At 48.0% G+C, this 21,387-nt stretch overlaps 1 protein-coding gene across 2 annotated transcripts in view; it reads right to left on the bottom strand.

The window, feature by feature from the left end:
* Positions 1–21,387, bottom strand: part of PLEKHH1 (pleckstrin homology, MyTH4 and FERM domain containing H1) — a 51,652-nt gene that overhangs the window by 20,437 nt on the left and 9,828 nt on the right. For both annotated transcript variants that reach the window (XR_009500940.1, XM_059914481.1), the window contains exons 3-8: positions 11,612–11,674; positions 10,559–10,708; positions 6,443–6,526; positions 3,294–3,375; positions 2,470–3,191; positions 303–381 (exon numbers count right to left, since the gene is read on the bottom strand). Coding sequence is in view for 1 of the 2 variants with exons in the window: in XM_059914481.1 (XP_059770464.1) it covers positions 303–381; positions 2,470–3,191; positions 3,294–3,375; positions 6,443–6,526; positions 10,559–10,708; positions 11,612–11,674 (1,180 nt within the window). In the remaining variant the exon portion in view is untranslated. The remainder of the gene's footprint in view (positions 1–302; positions 382–2,469; positions 3,192–3,293; positions 3,376–6,442; positions 6,527–10,558; positions 10,709–11,611; positions 11,675–21,387) is intronic.

Genomic DNA, 21,387 nt, shown 5'->3' with positions numbered 1-21,387 from the left:
GCCCTGGCACTGCAGAAGGGAAGCCGGTGCAGGCGGGCAGCCGGGCTGGAGCGCCCCGCCTCCAAAGTCCCTTCCAGCTCTGTAACTGGCCACAACTCTGTTCCCGCCCACTCCCTCCCGGCAGGTGATGAGCTGAACCTGTGCAGCTTCCTTCTCTCTCCGAGGGAGCCGGGGCCACGTGCTTACCCCACCTGCTGTGGGAGGGGATGGGCTGCAGGCGACCTGGCCCTGGGCGCTGCTCCGAGTCCTCTCCTCCCCGCACGCCCACCCCGCCCGCCACCGGCAGCTCACTTGGGACTTACCGCAGCAGGCGGCGTTACTTCTAGCAGACACTTCAGACAGCCGCACGCCTGATGCGGCCACGGCGTAGATCCGGCTCTCCTGGAACGGGAGGTCACAAGGGGTCAGGGCCCACCACCCCCGTGCCCACCCCGGCCTCTGGCTTTGGAGGCGGGCAGACCTGGGTCCACATCCATGCTTAGCCAGTGACTGGCGGGGGGATCTGGGACAAGTTAACATCATTTCTGGACCTAAGATGGGGGTAATAATACTCACCTTTCAGGCTGCTGACAATCAAATGAAATTATTAACGTAAACATCTAACACCTAGAGCATAGTCAGTGCCCTGCAGGCGGTATTTATTCCCTCTCTTGCTGCCACCCTTCCCTTGGGGCAAGGAAGTTCAGGAGGAGAGGGAACTGGGACCTGTTTTCTCTGAATCTTACCCATCCTACAGCCCTTGAAGTTGGGGGGTTGGTAATGAGGACGTCAGAGCTGCATGGCAAGGATGTGCGTGCCCTTTTGTTTGGAAGCCAGTTGTTTGGAAACTGGGACACATTTTTTTCCTACAGTAACAATGTCACATCATGGTTAGGCTTCAGGCTCAAAGTCCTGGTTCACCCAGACCCCTGAACCCCGCCGTAGAAGACAAATCGATGGGAACTCCCACCCTCAACTCTTCCCTCGCCCCTCGGGGTCCCCTGGGTCTGAAGCAGGCCCACAGGCCTGGGCAGCTTTTCTTAGGTTTGGATCACTCCCAAACAACCCAGAGGCCCCACCTACCCTCCTCCATATCTCTTTTTCACTCAAGGTAAAGGGAAAACAAAGGCCCCTTCAGGTGACAGGTGAGTCACAAGAACCGGGGAAGGCCTGCCCAGCTCGAGGAGGCAGCTGGGCTAGGCTGGGGCAGGAAGGAAGGTGGATGCTATCCGGGTCACCCCAGAGGGGAGCAGCAGTGCTGGGGCACCTGGGGGAGAGAGGGAGGGGCTGGCGAGGGCTGGGATGAGAGCCGGAGGTGACTGGAGGCAAGGGAAGGGAAGAGATGGGAGGCAGCAAGGAGGAATTTTGGGGGGGAGGGGCCGGCACTGGGCTGGGGCAGGGAATTCCGTGCTGATGTAGGGCAGATAAATTGGGTGCATGTGGTAAAATTAGCCATAAAAACGATTATTCCTGCCAGTAGTGGTAGTGGAATTCAACCACGGACAGGCCTCTAACTTCACAGAGAGAATGAACGTGTGAAGCTTGAGGGGTTTAGGTTAAACAAATGTAGGAGTGTTTTACAAAAGCTTATTTAATGCCTAACTCACACGGTTGTTTCGAGGATCAACAGACAAAGGAACTCTAAATCAGCAAGTTAAGTCCATCTGACTCCCTCAGATTGAGAAATGTCCTTCTCCCAATTCTCAGTCTCGATCTTCCCCACATGGCTACTGCCCAGCTGGTCCCACCTAAGAAGAGAGGTTGGGTTCTCGGGCCACTGTGGTTCCCTAAGGTAACAAGAGCGATCCTGTCTCGGGGACCGGAAGGACCTGAGCCCTCTTGCCACACCCCTTGCCGAATGCTCCCTCACTGCCTGCCTCTGCTTTAGGATTTCAGAGCATCTGGATTTACAAGACAACGAGGAACAAGAGGAGGGATGGCTCTGATGGTGTTCCACCCTGGCCTGGCCCTTGCCGTTTCCAGCAGCCTCTCCACTTATTGCGAACCACTGCTGCAACTACTCACCAAATACGTATTAACACGCTTAATCCTCAGGGCAACCCTATAAAGCAGGTACTATTATCCCCATTTTACAGAGAGGGAAATTGAGGCGCAGAGGTTTAGCAGCTTGCCCCCGCTCACATAGTTTGATCTTGGGACCTCCTGGTTTGATCCTGGGACCCGTGCTCTTAGCCACCACACTGCACCTCCACGGAGAGTCAGGAAGACTACACGAGAAAACGGGCACCAAGCACCCAGCTTGGCTGTGGCCCGCGGTGAGCGCCTGCTCAGGAAACAGCCGGCCGCCGTCCAATCGGAAATCCTGGCTCCACCCCTTGTGGGCGGAGTAGTCTGGACAGGCCCGGGGGTACCCACCTCCCAGAGGGGGTGAGGGTGACAGCCTCGTCCCACGCTCAGCACATGGCTGTGCCCGACAGCGTTCGCACCATCAGCCCGGCCCCTCTGTCCTGTCCCCAGGGGGCCTCTTACCCAGGATGGAAACCGGTGCAGGGGGGGTGGAGGTGGTTTGTTCTCCAAATCCACTTCCTCCATCTTCCCCGCTGGGGGTTGCTCCTCCATCTCCATCTTCTCCGGTTCCTCCCGGAGCTCAGGTCCAGCCTCCACCTTGGGAAGGCTGGAGGAGGGGAGGGCTGAGAGTGTCCCAATCTCAATGCTCACCACGTGGTTGAAGTGCGCAGGGCCCGCCTGGGGCTGGCTGTGGTGCCGCTTGGCCAGCTGGATGCTGTCCCGGTGGGTGCTGGGAGCCCGCACCTTCGGCAGAGTCAGGCTGCAGCCGGGGCCACCCTCCCTGGCAGAGGTCTTCGTCCTAGGGAGCGTCCCTCCCTGAGCAGTGACCAGGCCTTCACCCCAGGAAGTCAAACCATGCCTGGGGGCGCAAGGCTTCAGGCACAGCTGGCCAGGAGAACCCTGTCCTCCCAGATGAAGTGGAAGGGTCTTGGCCCCTGATATTTCTCCAGGGTGGACCCTACTGGAACTAGAATCCTCCAAGGGGCTTCCTGCTTTAGGAACAGAGTCCTTGCTCTGCAGAGCAGCTGGAGAAGGTACAGGCATAGCTGCCTTCAGGGCACCCTGGGCCTGAGGACCACCGTCCTGCCCCACTGGCTGGGCTCCTGGTCCTGCAGGGACAGAATCCTGCTCTGTGGTTCCCTGGGGGGCCACCAGCAGCTTCCCCGAAGGTGCCATCTGAAGAGCTGTGGTTGGGACAAAAATAGGCATGTTAAGAGCTCCCTCAATTCAGCCACACACACACACACACACACACACCCCACTCCCGCACATGCTGGCCCGCTTACCTTCTAGTGCACGTTGAAGGGCTCCCACCTGCTCCACCAGGTGCTGATTACAGCTTTTCAGGTGCTGATTCTCCATCTCAAGCTAGACAAAAAGAAAAATGATGATTGAGAATACTCAGCCTACACATTCAGATATATAATTCAAAATAAGATTAAAATCCTTCTTAAACATCCAATCTACACAAAAGAACCCGTGGTGCCCCCCAATCCACTGCCGACTCTCCTGGGAGCCCTGACCTCCTCCTTCTCTCTGTGCTACCTGGTTGTGGATGGGAAAGAATTCCATTTGGCAGCCCCTGTGCTTTCTTTTCTAGGTTTCTGGTTTTTTTTTTTTTTAATAAATTTTATTTATTTATTTTTGGCTACGTTGGGTCTTTGTTGCTGCGCACGGGCTTTCTCTAGTTGTGGCGAGCAGGGGCTACTCTTTGTTGCGGCGCATGGGCTTCTCATTGCAGTGGCTTCTCTTGTTGTGGAGCACGGGCTCTAGACACGCAGGCTTCAGTAGTTGTGGCATGCGGGCTCAGTCGCTGTAGCTTGTAGGCTCTAGAGTGCAGGCTCAGTAGTTGTGGCCCACGGGCTTAGTTGCTCCGTGGCACATGTGATCTTCCCGGATCAGGGCTCGAACCCGTGTCCCATGCATTGGAAGGCGGGTTCTTAACCACTGCGCCACCAGGGAAGTCCCTCTTTTCTAGGTATTTTTAACCTTTTAAAAAAATGGTGAAATATAACACACAAAAAACTGCATTCTACACCAATGAACAGCTTAACAAATGATTCTGAAATGAATACTCATGTGACCGCCACCCAGGTTAAGAAAGAGGAATTTGCCAACACTCCAGACATCCCGGACTTGTCCTTCCCCAATCACATGATCCGCCCTCCCCACTAAGGCGACAACTCTTCTGAGTCTATGAGATTCATTTCCTTGCTTTCTGTGTTTTACCATCTAAGTATGCACCCTACACACATTAGTGTAGTTGTGCCCATTAGAACTTTACATAAATGGAATTATTCAAGATGTACTTCTGTGTCTGGCTTCTTCTGCTCAACATATTATCCATGAGATCCAGCCTCAGCGTGGCTGCATTTTCTTTGAAATGAAAGCCAACACACTTTTTTTTGTTGTTGTTTATAACACAAAAATTTTATTTCCTTGCTTATATTTTATATCATATGTATTCTACTCAGTTTCACATGCTTTATTTATACTGGATCCAGGATGAAGGAGAAAACCCTATCTCCTGGAAAAAGGAAAAGGGCAATAATAAATTCATGTGATTGTTCTTTTCTTTTCTTTAAACTTCTTTTTCCTTTTTTGGCTGTGTTGGGTCTTCGTTGCTGTGCACAGGCTTTCTCTAGTTGCAGTGAGCGAGGGCTACTCTTCGTTGCGGTGCGTAGGCTTCTCATTGTGGTGGCTTCTCTCGTTGTGGAGCACGGGCTCTAGGCGCATGGGCTCAGTAGTTGTGGCACACGGGCTTAGTTGCTCCGTGGCATGTGGGATCTTCCCGGACTAGGGCTCAAACCCGTGTCCCCTGCATTGGCAGGTGGATTCTTAACTACGGCGCCACCAGGGAAGTCCCCATGTGATTGTTCTTGAAGTTTCTAATTGAATATAGCTTACATATATGTCTTGAGCAAGTCATATAAACAAGCATAATGTCCATGATCTGCAGAAGCATATTCCTTCCTCAGGGAGGCATAGCAAATCTTATGGCAAGGGGCAGGGATATATTATCCTTCTACTGGAAAGGAGTCGGGAACAATATACAACCTACAAAAATAACTTTTATCACAGTAGCAACTTGCTTGCATTTTTTTTTTTTGTCTCAGTTTACTATGATAAATTGAAGATGGCAGTAATCATTCCACAAAGTTGTCATTGAGAGTAAATCAGTATCTATGTTTAAAATGCCTGCCTTAGAACTTGATGCATTGCAAGCGTTTAACAAATATTGGTTAATTACATTCTTCTTTTCCAATTATTCTAATGATTTTTATCCTGAGCTCTAGGACCCAGATTTTTCATTGTTTGATGTTTTATTCTCACCGTATCATTTCACTATGTCATAATCCACAGGCCCTAATTCCTCATTATCTTCCCTGACAAAACATACTTTTTTTTCTTGTTTCAACCTTTGATAAAAGTAACTTTGACCTCTTATTCACCTAGGAGCAAAAAATAACTGTTCTTCCATTGTCTCCAGCCAATATGCCAGGTCCTGTTAATAGGCTGTCTAGTACCCATTCTAATTGGAAAGCCAACACACTTCCATTGAGCTCCTTTTAGCAAGAGATCAGGGCTGTGGAAGACGCAGGTTATAGGCATCAGCTCTGTCCCTCTACAAGGACTTGTACTCTAGCAGGTGACCTGAGATGTGTGTCCACAGAAAGGACAGGAGGCAAAATGAGCCGCTACCCCCTGCAGGTGTGAGTCACTTGTGTCAGGAGTGAGTGTTCACCCTTCTCCAAACTTCAATTCCCCTTCCTTCTGTTTAGAAAGAGGCTGTTTTTTGGTTTTTTGCTAGCAGCGCTGTAGCTTCTAGTCCTGAGTTTCCTAAATAAAGCTGTAGCAAGTGATGAGCTGTGAAAACGGATGGACAGAGGTGGAGAGTAGAATAGAGGTTACCAGGGACTCGGGGGAGAGACAATGCGGAGTTAGTGTTTAATGGGTATGGAGTTTGTTTGGGGTGGGAAAAGTTTTGGAGGTAGTGGTGATGGGTACACAACACTGTGAATGTACTTAATGCCACTGCATTGTACACTTCAAAAACAGCTCAAATGGTATAGTCTACATATATTTGACCACCAAAAAAAAAAAAAAGCTAAAAAGAATGGAGAGGACAGAGGGTGGATGGTAAGGACTGTGTGTGCTTCTCAGAAGGAAACTGATGGGACTCCTCAGAAGTGAGACTCATTCCTTCTCCCCAGACACAGAGCAAACCAGGAGCTCTAGGGAAACCCAACTCTGACAACAGGAAGGGAAAAGTGAAGTGAAGTGTGTCAGTGTTTAAGCCGAACGAGAGACAAATGGTTAACAAAATGAAAAGCAGGCAAGGCCCCGTAAACAGATAGAGGCAGAAAAACGCAGGGTGACAGGAGCAACCCCATGCAGGTCCCTCGCAGGCTTCCCAAGATAAGCTCTCACTCACCTCTGCTAACTTCAGTGTCACCCATTCCTTGATCTTTGCAGCTTTTTCTTGAACGATTTTTGTTTCCTCAGCTCTCATCTTCTTCTGCAAGATAGAGAGGGCCTTTAGTTCGTCATGATGGTCACCGTTTTAGTGAAAAACTGGAGGTGGGAGGCCCTGAGAAGAAATATTAAGGGACTGGATGGAGGTCGGCCGATAGGAAAAAATACATTCATTTATGAATTCTTAGAAAATATTCTGAAAGTGGGAAAGGCCTTCCTAAGCATAATACAAATCCCAAATAATCATGAAAGAAAAGACTAATAAATCTATATCATCTCTATAAATTACTATATGACCAAAAAAAAAAAAAAAAAGATGCCCTTAAACAAAATGAAAAGACCAATTGGGGGATGATTTGCAACACAAATGACTTACATACAAAAGGGATAATTTGAAATGAACAAACCAATAAATATATGCAAAAGATATAAATAGGAAATCAACAGCAAATAAAGGGAGAGAAACCCATGAAAAGCTGTGCAATCTTTATTATTATTTTAAAAATGCAAATAAAAGTGACACATCATTTTCCTCTACCAGACTAACACAATGTAAAAGTTTGATATAACCCTAAATTGTCAAGGGTGTTAGAAAACAGCCCACCTCATACCAATTGACAAAGCCTTTTTGGGGAAAAACTTGATAATAGTTTCAACATTTTAAATGTCCATACCACTGATCTAACAAACCCACTGCTTAGGAATCGTTAATTGCATTATTATTTGATAAAGCAACAAAAACAAAAAACTCAAAACCGGACATAACCTAAGAGCCCACAAATAAGGGCTAAATAAACAAAATGAAACGGAGCACTGTGCCCTGATACACAGGAAACGGTCACAATGAACAGCGGTTAGCGGTGAGGAAGAAAAATGAAGGATGGGGACGGAGGAAAAATGTCATTTTATACCCTTTTGGTCTTTTTGTATTTTTTACTATAAGCATGTATTACCTTTACAGTTAACAAATAAAAAATAAAGGTAAATTAGCACATGAGTACAATTCCCTCAAAATAATCAACAGTATACAGTGATCCCTCGGTATCTACAGGGGTATTGGTTTCAGGACGCCCAGCAGATACCAAGATCTGCAGATGCTCAAGTTCATCATATTGATATAACAGGGTGAAGCACAGTCAGCCCTCCCTATTGGTGGGTTCGGCATCTGCAGATTCCACCAACCACGGACCTAATCCTGCGGATATGGAGGGCTGACTGTACTATGCCCTTTTATATAATGGACCTGAGCATCCACGGATCTTGGTGTCTGCGGGGTGTCCTGGAACCAATCCCCTGTGGATACCGAGCGACCACTGTAAAATCACTCAAAAGCGAGGTCTGTATCTAAAGAATAGCAGCCTAGGAGAGAACAAAATACAGGCTTTGGGGATTTGGCTCTGCCTCTGAGGCTTATTTGCTGTGGGGCACTGGGAAGGCCACATCAGCCTCTGGTGATGTCATCTCTAAAATGGGCGAAGATACATCTCCCTTCTGGACCATCTTGAGGATGAAGGGACAGAAAGTACACCGCACAGTGCCTGAGGCACAGGTAACCAACAAGTTCTAGAACGAGTACTAGTTCCCTGCTCTAAAAAGCATGGAGGGACTTCCCTGGTGGCACAGTGATTAAGAATCCGCCTGCCATTGCAGGGGACATGGGCTCCAGCCCTGGTCCGGGAAGATCCCACATGCCGTGGAGCAACTAAGCCCGTGCACCGCAACTACTGAGCCTGTGCTCTAGAGCCCGCGAGCCACAACTACTGAGCCCTCATGCCACAACTACTGAGCCCACATGCCACAACTACTGAAGCCTGTGCGCCAAGAGCCTGTGCTCCGCAACAGGAGAGGCCACCACAATGAGAAGCCTGTGCACTGCAACAAAGAGTAGCCCCCGCTCGCCACAACTAGAGAAAGCCTGCCCACAGCAATGAAGACCCAAGGCAGCCATAAATAAATAAATAAATAAATAAATTACTTTTTTAAAAATAAATAAATAAAAAGCATGGAGACAACTGGTGTACTCTCAGTTGTTTAGAGACCAGCAGTAACGACTTTGGTTATACTTCTAGGGAAAAACTGCCTCGAAGTTGTAAGATGATGGACATAAGCTCCAAACAAGGGAGTCTGTGGAAATGAGATGGGCATATGGAAATGTCTGACTCAGTATTTGAGACCTGGCGAACCGGTAAGGTTATCTAGGGGTTTGCAGACGGGCCACAGGCCAAATCCAGCCTTCCACCTGGTCCCTCCCTGAACAGCCCTGCCCATTCATTTCTGTATTGCCTAGGGCCACTTCCAGGCTACAGCAGCAGAGTTGGGTAGCTGCAACAGAGACCACGTGGCCTGCAAAGCCAAAAATATTTACTACCTGGCCTTTCGCAGAAAACGTCTGCCGACCCCTGACCTAGTTTGATACCCTGATATTTATGTGGCTGTGGAAGCTGAGGCCCAGAGGGTGAAATGACTTGCCTTTGTCAGTTTGTGCCACGGCTGGGGCTAAAACCAGGTCTACTGACTTGCAAAACAGCATTCTCTCTCTTCTGATCTGGACCTATTATTATTGTAAAATGATTTTTTTTCCTGACCAGAGTATCAAACTAGGTCAGGGGTCGGCAGACGTTTTCTGCGAAGTAAGTAAGCTTTAGCAGGAATCATTTTGCCCACCAATTCCCAGGTGCTGCCACTTCTAACTATGAACCACTCAACAGAGAAGATAGGTATCTAAAATCAATGGGAGGGCTTCCCTGGTGGCACAGTGGTTAAGAATCCGCCTGCCAATGCAGGAGACACGGGTTCGAGCCCTGGTCCAGGAAGATCCCACGTGCCACGGAGCAACTAAGCCCATGCGCCACAACTGCTGAGCCTACGCTCTAGAGCCCTCGAGCCACAACTACTGAGCCCGCATGCCTAGAGCCTGTGCTCTGCAACAAGAGAAGCCACCGCAATGAGAAGCCCACGCACCACAACGAAGGGTAGCCCCTGCTCGCTGCAACTAGAGGAAGCCCACGTGCAGCAACGAAGACCCAATGCAGCCAAAAATAAAAATAAATAAAATAAATAAATTAAAAATAAAATAAAATAAAATCAATAGGAAATTGATGAGAGATTCCATGTATCAACATTCTATTGATATTTTCCCATGATTTTTCAGGAACACATGGCGCCCCACACATTGTGGAACGCACGTCCCACAAAGGAAATGTTCAGTGACTGTTGATGAATGATTACGAATGTGCCCATGATAGTGGGAAGGCACCAGCAGGATTAGCTGGGACCTCCATGGAAAGTACACATGTGGAAAATTGCAAGTTGTCTGGCCATGCTGTGAGGTTTTCTGTTGGAAACAATGGAGCTCTGGCACCAGGGAAAAGCTGGGTAGGTAAGACCAATGGCAGAGGGAAGGGACAGAATTAGGATGAAGTTAATGGGATCGTGAAGGGGAAGCTGGACCTAGGGGACTGGCAGGGGGGTGTTCCAGATGTTCTCTCCAGAACAAAGATGCTGACTGTGGCTGGAATACTGGGCAGAGGCCTCTCCTGGGCTCCTATGCGCTTTTCAGAGGAGGTGGCAACTTTGGTCTCTGTCTACTCAGGTTCATTGAGAAACTCTGGCCGAGCAGTTGACCAAGGCTGACGGTCCAGCTCCGTGCTGCTCTGCTACTACGTGTCCCATAGGTTGGCAGGGCACAAGACCAGGGTGGAAAAGGAAAAGCTCTCCTTACCAAACACCAACCTCAGGTCTGATACTGTACCCAGATTCCCTGAGTTCATTCTGCCGACAGCCCTATGACGTACTACAACCCCTATTTTACAGATGCGTAAAACGAGAATCAGCGACTTAAGGAAGTTGCTCACTGGTGCTAAAGGGGGGATTCAACCCAGATGAGTCAGCCTCCAAGGTCCCTTTCCCACCATATCCCCTGCCTGGCTCTTCACGCACCTTCCAATACACCTCCGTGAGAAAGAACAGTCTCGTGAGGGAGAGAGTCCCCACACCGGCGGCCCAAGCAGAGGGACTCTGCTCAAGGAGCCGTGGGCAGCTGGTGCAGGTGCTGCAGGGGGGCACTGGCACTTACCTGCTTCTCCAGCTGGGCCTCCAGCCGGCCGATGAGCTCGTCTTTGTCCTGCATGGCATTCAGCAATTCTTGGTACTTCCGGTGCAGGCTGCCTGCTGAGTCCACATTCTTCAGATTGGACAGTTTCACCTTCTCTTCCATCACACCCACCTGAAAAGTACCAATCGTCTCATAGGGTTGGGGTACAGTGTGTGAAAGGGCCTCCAACATGGGATGGGATGCTTCCTGATGCCCCAACCTGTGACTCTCAGGCAGAGCCCATACCCAGGGCAGTTGGGGCCAATTAATTCAATGACCTCTTATTAAGCCTCATCTGGGCAAAAGAAGGAATTGACAAGGAAGGAATAGCAGGGTGTAGGGCCATCTAACTCTGGGGGCCTCAGTAAGGACAAGTTGGGCAGGACAAACAGCCCTGGAGAGGAAATGCTCCAGCTTCACTGTGGCAGAGACATATGCTGCTCACTGAATGTCCATGAACTTCCCGATATGTTCCAGCCCTCTTGGAGTTAGACGGCCATGGAATTCACTGCAGCCAATGGGCCTGAGTGGAATGACTCAGTCATTTCTGGGCTGAAGTATTTAAGAGCTGGCGCACAAGGACCCAGCTCTCTTTCCCTGCCATGGCAACCAAGGAGGCTGCATGTTCTAGCTGGTTCCGCTGGAAGATGGGGAGCTCCATTACCTTGGATCCCTGAATCACCGTGCGAAGCAGAATCCCTGGCTAACCCTCAATGGAGAGGTACCATGAGTGAGAACTAAATATGATAAACTGCAGACATGTCCGACTTCATTGGTTACTCAGCATAACCTAGCCTATTTGGACTAAGCCACTCACCTGCTCGCTGCACTGACCCTTACCCAAAGATTCCTTCATGCCCACAGAAAGCCCCAGGCACCTTCATTTGTTCAGAATGTCTAACACATGACCGCTGGTTTTCCTCGTCCCTGTAAGAGGCTTATCGGTGTGACGTGTCCATGTGTGTCCACGGAAAGGGTCAGGAAAGGCCAGTGGTCATTTCCGCTGCACGCTCCTGCCATCCCCTCCCCGGTTACCTGGGTCTCCGCGTCCTCCGCTCTCTGCTCTGCCTCCAGCAGCCTCTGCTCCAGCTCCTGCATCTGCTCAACCAGAGAGGAAGGGGAGATCTAGGTGCAGTGTCCCTACTGCGAACATGGCATCAAGGCAATGCATGTGAATTGTGCAGATGCTACACACAGGCCGGGCTTAAACTGCCCATCTCAAGTGGCTCAAGGATGTCAGGGTAAAGATTGCCATGGCAGCCCTCGGCTCCCTTATCCTGAATTTCCTGGGCAGGTGAAGAGCCTAGAGCTGCTGTCCTCTCTGCTGGGCGAGGAAAAGCCTAGGTCTCTCTCCCTGTGTAGGGCACCCGGGGAAGGGGGGCACCATCATTCTTCCTGAGGCATCCTCACCCTCACTCTTGTTTTCAGGCTCTTCTCCCAGACCTCTCTCCTCTCAGCACTGGGCTGCAGGCAGTGCCCTGCCACGTGCCTGGCACGGAATGTGCTCCCATGTGAGCCCCCATCATGTCGGATATTCCTTCCTACCCCAGAATGGCTCCCTGGCTGGGGACAAATACTTCCTCCCCTTCTTTCAAGGATGCCTCTGACTGCAAATGGCATTCACGGGTATCACCTTATTTGATTTCTTTAATCTTAAGCACATTTAAAAAAAATTCTATCTAGCTACCAGTCTGGAATCTTATGTCAACTGGCCCAAGAAAAGGGACCAATGTCCTTATACCCGGTGCCTTATCAGGGACCAGATCTAAGGTGAAGCCTAAGGAGCAGCTCACCAGCCGATGGCCCACACGGCATCTCTGCAGCTTCGTGAGCTCACAGCCTGTTGAGTGGAGCGTGAGCTGGATTTCAGCTCCCACCCTCCCCCTGGTCAGGGCTCAGAGTGCACTGCCAAAACCTTACACCATCACACAAAAGTCCTGCGGAAGCAGAGCACAGTCATACATTCCATTCTCCTACCAAACGCCATGGGCCACGGCCTAGTCAGGCAACTGCTTCCTTCCCCGCCCTGCCTTGCTCCAGGGCAACAGGTATGCAGGAAAAATACACTAGAGGCATAACCTCCCAGCCTTGTCCTCCGTGAGGCTGGACAGGCCTTGCTTCCCAAGCTCCAGTCCAGCTCTCGCCCACCTTATCTCTGCAGATTTGGCCTTTTCTCTGGCTACTCAACCTCTCCCTTTGGCCTGGACCCTGGCTTGATATTTACCAGTGAACTGAGCAATTAATTTTTTCTCTTTCCCAACCTCTCATCTGCTCAGCTGAAATGCTGCTTTCCCTCCTTGATTAAAAGATGGAAGAGACGGAGCCCTCCAGTCTGGTGCTGGACAGTGAAAGGAGGGTTGCCCGGGAGCAGTTCAGGTTTGAGAACCTGGGGAAACTCTGTTCTCAGGGCCACCTGCCCTCATCCGTTTTTTTCCTCCTTGGGGTTGGGGAGAGACAGATGTTTTCAGTACACAGTCCCTTTGAAAGGACTGAGGATCCCAAATAAAACTCAAGATTTACAACCCATGCAACAAAAATGCCCCCTGGGCTCCCAATAGACAGGACCATCTTTGACAGGCATTCCTGTGCTCAGGCCGAGGATGTTTGCATCTCTTCTTTCCTTCCTCTCCTGTGTTCAATAATCATGATGGAACCTCTTGACTCAAGCCTGAGAGAGTGGGTTGGTTCTGGCCAGACTCAGGCATCAATTGCAGCCAGATGGCCCTTCCAAGATCACACAGTCCTTGGCCCTTTGTAGCTATGGGGGAGGTAACAGCATAGAATAAACCAATATTATGGTTATAGGGGTGGCTGCTTAGCACACAAAAAAATTCTACTTGGTGGCGGGGCTGGGGGGAGTGGTTGACACCTAACCCATGACCAGGTTAGTACTGTATAACCCTTCCCCCCTCGGCACCAGACCCGACTCTCTCCCCCCAGGAGCGAATCATGTTCTCTCTCCCCAGGAATCTGAAATGTGGGATTAAGAGGCCAGAGATGAGAGCCAAGGGGCTGCACCAGAGAACGTGCACAAACTTTACCAAGTCATGACTATTAGGTAGGTTCTTCAGTTCTCTGAGATGTCCCAGGCTCCTCCTAATAAATTCCCTGTTTGCTTAAGCTGGCCAGAGCTGGTGTTTCTGCCCTCATCAGAAACACCCCTAACTAATACAATTACTGGGAGCATTTAATTTTTAAGAATACAATGAAATACTGAATGGGAAGGCTTTGGATTCTTGACAAGTTTCCTAGATTAACCTTCATTAATTTACTTATTTTTAACTTTTTATTTTATATTGGGGTAGAGCCGATTAACAATGTTGTGATAGTTGCAGGTGCACAGCAAAGCAACTCAGCCGTACATACACATGTATCTGTTCTCCCCCAAACTCCCCTCCCATCCAGGCTGCCACATAACATTGCGCAGAGTTCCCTGTGCTATACAGTAGGTCCTTGTTAGAGAATAACCTTCATTTAGATCTGACATCTGCTCTGTAGCTCAGAACACATATGATTTCCATAGGAAATGATCATTCATATTTGTGACTTTACAGGTGGAGAAACCAAGGTAGAGGGATGAATAGAATGTATTTGAGTCCTACCTCCCACTTGGGCATTTCCATTTGGGTCAAGAGTGGTCAATAACACTGGTCAGAGGCAGAAATCACTCTGTCATTGACAGCATGGTGAGTATTTTACCTCCCCAAGATTTTAATATTAGACATATTTTAAGGTATGCTATCACCGAAGCAGATGGAAAGGAAGGCGCCCCTCGGAGCCTAGGGTCTCCTCCTAGTCTTGGCCCAACAGACACCTGGTCCTCTCTGCTGCCGACCCTCCAGCCATTCTTATCTTCCGGGCAAGGACACTCGAGACTCAAAGCGTTCTGTATTCACCTTTATGCTGGAGTATTCTCTTTTCTCTAAAGTGAATTTCTGAACATTAAAACTATTTGGAACATCTGGAAATTTTTTTAAAAGAGAAGAGTACAATGACCATCTATGTATCCATCACTGTGCTCCAACAATTACCAACATCCTGCCATCCTTGTTTGAAGAGAGTATCTTTAACATCATGTTTCCCTCTGTTTTTATGAAAACACATTTTCTTCATTGCGACTGGAACACTCTCAGGGGTGTCTATGCCGGAATATCATGTTTGGAGTTTTCAAACTCTTCTTTTAACCCCAGCATCAACACTTCTCATGATGGCAGATCATTCCTTATGCTCACTTAGAGGGCCACACCTGGACCTCTGAAAAACTGAGCTACTCGCGGGCCTCCCTTATTTGGGTTCTGTTTCTCCTTTCAGAGGGTTCCCTAGGACCGTGTCCTCAGCTATCCTTTTAGTTTGTGGGTCTGGCTGACACACCAGCCAAGGCGGTGTCAGGTTTGGGCAGCTGACTTTTAGGCAGGATCTACTTTCACCAGTGCGACTTAACCCAAGACTCATAAGCCACCCTAGAACAGGCTGCAGCGACCTGATGAAATGCACTGGGCACCAACCTGGTATTTAATCACCATGTCCACAGCTCCTTGTTACACTCGGTGACGCTGTGAAATACTGGCCCCAAAGGCAGCAGACACCCTCTTGCGCTCCCAGCACAGACCTGCGTGCTGAGTGGTGGTCTGAGCCCAGAGCCACGCCAGGCTGGGTCTCAGCTATCCCTCTGAAAAGGGTTCAATATTCTTACCACTGCTTTGCACTGGCTGGAGAGAATGGTACAGGTAAGCCTAAGGCTCTGGAGCCCGACTGGCTCCACCACAGTGTGGCTTTAGATACATTCTTAACCTCTCTTTGCCTTAGTTTCCTCATCACCTCCTAGTATCCACCTCCTAGGACTGCCGTGAAGGTCACAGGAGATGCCTCATGCCAAGCTCACGTGCACAACTTGGCACTTACTGAGCAGTTCGCAGCTATAAGTCACTTGTTGGATTTTCATATACAAAGATGGCACTTAGGACCAGGGTCAGCTTGCCTGGGACAGTCCAGTGGTCACCTGTCATCCAGAATAATTAGTAATAGAGCCTTCTTTTCTCTCTCCAAAGTGTCCCGGTTTAGATGATAAATTACCCGGCCACCCTACTTATGATCCATCTACAGAAAGAATGGCTTTAAGTCAGAGGTTGCCAACTATTAGCCTACAGAGCATTATGTAAGACCTACGGTGTTGCGGGCATCTGCTATGTGTCCAGCACTGGTTAAAGCACTTTACGAGTATCAACTCATTTAATCTTCATCCCAATCCTAGAAGGCAGGTCCTATTATTATCCCTGTTGTACAGATAAGGAAACTGACGCAGAGGGGTTAGGTAACTTGCCTAACGTCACACAGCTAGGAGGCGGAGCCAGGATTCAAACTCAGGAGGACTGGCTCCGGAGTCTATTATACTCTTAGCCACCGTGCCCCTCACATCCAAATCTCACATCCCATAGAAACCCAGATTCCACATGCAATCCCCGATTTCCAGCTTCTCCTGAAAACTCAGGAGATCTGGACACGCTACGACTACCTTTTCTCATGGCAATACCTGGCTTCCTCCTCAAGCTGTAGCACACTGCCCCGAATCCTCACTCATGTAAGTTTAGTTACCTGCAAGCCTTTGAGACTGCAACCCCCAGTTTTAGCTGTTAAATGGTTCCAACTCTGTTGTAATCAAAGACAATGATTCTCAACATTTTGTTTTTTTAGTATCAAATCTTTTGTTCAATTGAAATCATATGCTCATTCCCAAGACAAAACTGGGGGGCCGCCCTGCTGTCTGAATGCAGAAGAGGCAGGAAAGAAAGGACTCCAAGTCTTGTCTGTGGGTCCACTGCTCCCCACCCCCCGACCCAGAACCCCCTCTGAGGCTCAAAGGGCTCAAGGCGTCCACTAGAAGGACAGGTGAATGGGCCCAGGGACATGGCCAGGGCAAGAGTTCGTGGCAGTAGATTTCACACCCTCAGGGGCATAAGGATCCACATGGAGCTTGTTACAGATTCCTGGGCCTTGACTATAGAGGTTTTCATTTAGCAGGTCTGAGGCATGGACCCAGGAATGTGCTTGAAAAGAAAATCCCAGGTGATCCTGATGCAGGTGGTCTACAGACCACACTCTGAAAAACACTAGATTGGCCGCCGAACACAAAGCAAGCATCCCGGGGCAGAGCCCCCATCGGCACAGGACTCTTCTCGAATGGCTTTACAGGAGTACAAAGCTCTAGCAAGACTATGGTTCCTGAGAAATACTATAGAGGGCCTTATTAAAAACGGGGGTTAGGAGAATAAAATTTTCTCTACACGCACGCACGTACGCACTTATACACAGTGAATAAAAGTTCTAGAAGGCATCTACTCCCAAAGCAAATCAGATCCGTCAGCAAGGAGGTCTGCTAAGGCTGATTCTGTGATGACTTTATGCAGATTTTATTTCCAACTAGTCATGACAGCCCTAGTATTCTCCTTTTATAGTACCCGGACTTTTCACAAATTCTGAGGTATTTAAGGATATGTTTTTCCGGGCCTTGTGTTCTATCAGCACGTTGTGAAGCTGGTGTCTAAACTGAATCACCGCCTCTGTATAATCTGTGGTCAGAGCGGGGAGGAGCAATAGTCATTGTTCCTTTGTTTAAGGGACTGAACTGAACCATTTATACATTCAAAAAAAAAAAAAAAAGGTCCTGAAGTACAAATTTTTGGTATATAAATATAAAACTGAGTTACTGTATTTCAAAACATTGGTTGGAGAGACTAGTAAGGGATTCTAGAAAAAGAGGAAGTGCACACAGTCCCACCGGAACAGGCCTTGGGAAGAGGTGCCTCAGTGAAAAATATTCAAGCTCAAAAATGACGGATGTTTTATTACATAATGTCTCCTCTTTAATAGAGCCACTCAAATCCCTTTTGGAAGCAGAGAGGGAGTAAATAAATCAAAAAGTTTTAACTTGTTTTAGTCCTAATATTGATGTCATGTATTCATCATGATACAAAGCTCTTTTGAGGATAGACAGTATACTCCCACTTTTCTGATGGGAAAACTGAGGCACAAGTTTAGCAAGAATGAACAAAGTCCAAGGGACTTTTAATATCCAGCTCTTAGAACAGCATCAGTTTTTAGATTGATCTGACTACCTCTGTGACTTCTTCAACCAAGAAGAGCGCTGGGGAAACGGCTCCCAAGAGCAGACAAGATGTGAACTCTAAGACATGAGCCATTCCCTCAACTTCTGTGCTGGATGGAAAGTGACCCACAGCTCACCTGGCTTCGGAATGGGCAGCCCGGGCAAGGGCATGTCAGACTGTGAGAGGTGTCCCAGCGGAAGCAAGGTCTAGGGCTGCCTCCTCTCCTCGCCCTTCCTGCTCTCTCTCACCCTTAGGTGAGGGATTATCCTGTCTCGAATGGCAATTCTGCAAGAGGGAGTCAGGTACAAGCAGACTGTGCGGTGGGGAAGGAGGAGGGCTTGCTACCAAGCCTTAGCAGCCAGTGCGCAGTATCTGATCCCAGGCAGGGCCGGGCCCCTGGGAAACACACAGGCTTGGCCTGCCCTGTACGACCGCCTGCAGCGAGTGAGTGGCCGTCCGTCATCCAGGCAATGCCATCTCCACGGGCGGCCGGGCGGGCTGTGCGGAACGGAAGAGGTGGAGGGGGCAGGCGAGGGAGGGGGCTGGCCAGAGGGACCCAGCTGACCTGGCTCACCTGGGTGCAGGTGGGTACTGATGATGACTAACAAGTAAGTTCTGGGAGCAGCAACAGGGCCCGGCCCCGGCAGGAGCTCTCCTGAGAAACCTGGGTCATCTCTTCCTGTGACCTGAAAGTTACCTTGACATATTGGGGAAAACCTCTAATGAATTGTTGAACCTGGCCTATTGTTTTGGGGATGACAGCAGGTGACAGGCACAGCCCTGACATTGAGCAACATGGTGTTTACGGCCTTAAGGTTTCCTGCCAAGAGGTCCGGTGTCGGGCTAATGTGCCAGCCCTCTTCCCTACTTAAGTCTCCCAGCCCATGATTCCTAGTCAAGATTTCTTTCTCTCCCCTCCCACACCGCCAGGCTCTTCTGCCCTGTGTCTATACACTTCTCCTTTCTTTACCCAAGTCACACTCTGAGCCCCCAACATTGTTATGGGAGGGCATTCTGGTTACTTTGATGGTGAGCAAACACAGTCTGGAAGAAAAGAAGGGGCCGATATTATAGAAGTTCAACCTACCCAGACCCAAGGGGCTGTGGAAGAAGGTGTTTGTTTATAATGTGTTTGAGGCCCCTGGGGAATAGAGGAGGAAGGCATTTAAAAACATTTTTCTATCATGAAATATTTCAGGCCAACAGAAACATGCAGAGAATAATTTTTTTAAAACATGTATCCACCATTCATCTTGGTCAAATCTTAATTTTTGTCATCTCTGCTTCTCCTGTTTCTAAGAAATGGACCACAACAGACAGTTGAAGCCTCCAGTGTACCTCTCTCCAATGTTACCCCTCTCCTTCCAAGTGTACTTACCCTATGCTTGGCTGTGTTTACATTTTTACCTCATTTGTATACACCCCTAAACAACAGAGAGTACTGTTTTGTGCAGGTTTTAAAACTTTATATAAACTGTATTGTTCTATATATATATCCTTCTGATCTGTTTTGTTCAATGTTGGTTTTTGAGATTTATTGATCCTATACATGTAGCTTTACTTGACTCATTTTTAACTGCAATGTAGTATTCCATTGTACAAATACACTCAACATGGTTATCTATCCCCCGTTGATAGACATTTAGTGTATTTCTAATTTTTCATGCATCATTGCTGTAAAGGACATTCTTGTATAGGTCTATTTATGACCAATATATTTGGATTCTTTCTTTTTTTTTTTTAAATTGAAGTATAGTTGGTTTAAAATGTTGTGTTTGGATTTATTGCTACCACTGCATTTTGTGCTTTGTATTTACTACTTTTTTTCTATACTCCTTTCTCTCTTCCTCACCTGGATTTAATAGACTTAATTCCATTTCCAGTAGCTGCTCTCCTGATTTGAAAGTTATATGCTCTATTTCTATTTGTTATTTCTATTATTCTAGACTTAAAATCTAGACTTAAAGACTGCTATTTGTTCCCCACGTTCTGTTCTCCACTTCTCTTTCATACGACCTCTGACTTTTAACAGAGCATATCGTTATCCATAATAAAGACTACACTTTCCAATCTTTCCTGCAGCCTGGTATAACCACATGAATAAGTGGCCAATGGGATGTGAGTAGAAGGAATGAAGGCAACTTTTGGCCCATGCTATCAAAGGGAAGGAGTTGGAATGTGGACATGAGGGTGAACTACCTTCAAACATGTAGCAGACCTCCCCCCAGAGCTGGATTGCTTATGTCTGGAATGTTACATGAAAAGGAATGGATTTTTTAAACATATATACTGCTTGGTCTTATCCTGCTTCCTAAATCTGAGGCTTTAAGTCTTTCACCAAGTTTGGAAACTTTAAAGCCATTATCTCTTTGAATCATGCCTCTCTTTCACTTTCTTCTCCACTTCTGGAATCTCCATAAGGATCCTGTCATTCTGGCAACCACATCTCAACCTGTGTCTTCATCTCTCTATGCTGCCCTCAGGTCTATCTTTCTGTTCGTGAAGTCTGTCTCACGTGGTGCCTAATCTGATATTAATCTATCCACTGAACATTTAATTTCATTGCAAACATTTTTCATTTCTGGCAGTTCTCTTTGGTTCTTTTTCTCATCTTTTTGGATGGTGTCTTGTTCTTGTCTTATATTTTCAATTACTTTATTATGTCTTCAATAGATTTTTTTGGTGGGGTGGGGCATACCACACGGCTTGCAGGATCTTAGTTCCCCGACAGGGATTGAACCCAGGCCCTCGGCAGTGAAAGCACAGAGTCCTAACCGCTGGCTCGCCAGGGAATTCCTTTCAATAGTTCTGAACTCATTGATTTAGTGTGTTGCCAACAGTTCTATTATTAGAAGTTCTTGTGGTGATCGAGTCCAGTTGTTTGTTGCATATGTAGACTCTCACTCACTGTGGGTTATTCTCCCAAGTATTTAGTCATTGTGGATCATATATTCATCTTCACTAAGGACTTTTTTTTTTCCCTGTGGGGATCCTGTGTAATCAGGGCTGAGGTCTTGTTCCTCCAGGAGAGGTTCTATGTCTGCTTCTACAAGGTCTCTGGGGGTATCACTGGCCCAGAACTTCAGGTTCCTAATCCACACAGATAGTATAAATTCTACTGTTAAACCACTAACATCGTCAGGCTCTCGGGGAACAATTTTCATTTTCTTTATTTTTCTTTTTTCTGCCCAGAGCCTTGGCTAAGTATGAGAAGCTGTTCTGTCGTCTCCCTGTGCTGGTGGATGATTTTCTTCTCCTTGTCCACCTTTTTATTTCGTGTAAACTCCTTTGACAGTCCTGACTTCACCTGGAAGTTTCAGTTTCAGCTCCAGCCTCCAACTGGCCAGACCTCATCTCTGTCTCCACAGATGTTAAAACTCGACCTTGAAAGTTTCGTTACTAAAGGGAGGTCACACTCACCCGTCCCAACTCAGCTGCCAGTTGTGAGTTCCACTCTGGTTTTTCCTCTTCATTTTGCCCCCTGAGGATTCCTCTTATTTTTTTACTACACAGCTCTGCACTTAGAAGGATATTTTAAATATTTAATCTAGTATTAGTAGGGGTCTCATGGTGGTCATTTTTAGGTTTTTACTAGAAACAGAAGTCTCCTGGCTCTGAGATGTGCTTTAGACCAGCTGGCTGAATCAATCCCTTCTTATCCCTTCCTTCCCTCGCACACCTCCAATTCCATATACAAGACAAAGTTCT

Source organism: Balaenoptera ricei, chromosome 2 (assembly GCF_028023285.1).
Source record: "Balaenoptera ricei isolate mBalRic1 chromosome 2, mBalRic1.hap2, whole genome shotgun sequence".
In the NCBI taxonomy this organism is placed as follows: domain Eukaryota; kingdom Metazoa; phylum Chordata; class Mammalia; order Artiodactyla; family Balaenopteridae; genus Balaenoptera; species Balaenoptera ricei.
Note: the sequence above shows the minus strand (reverse complement) of the source record. Positions and strands in the feature narration are given on the sequence as shown.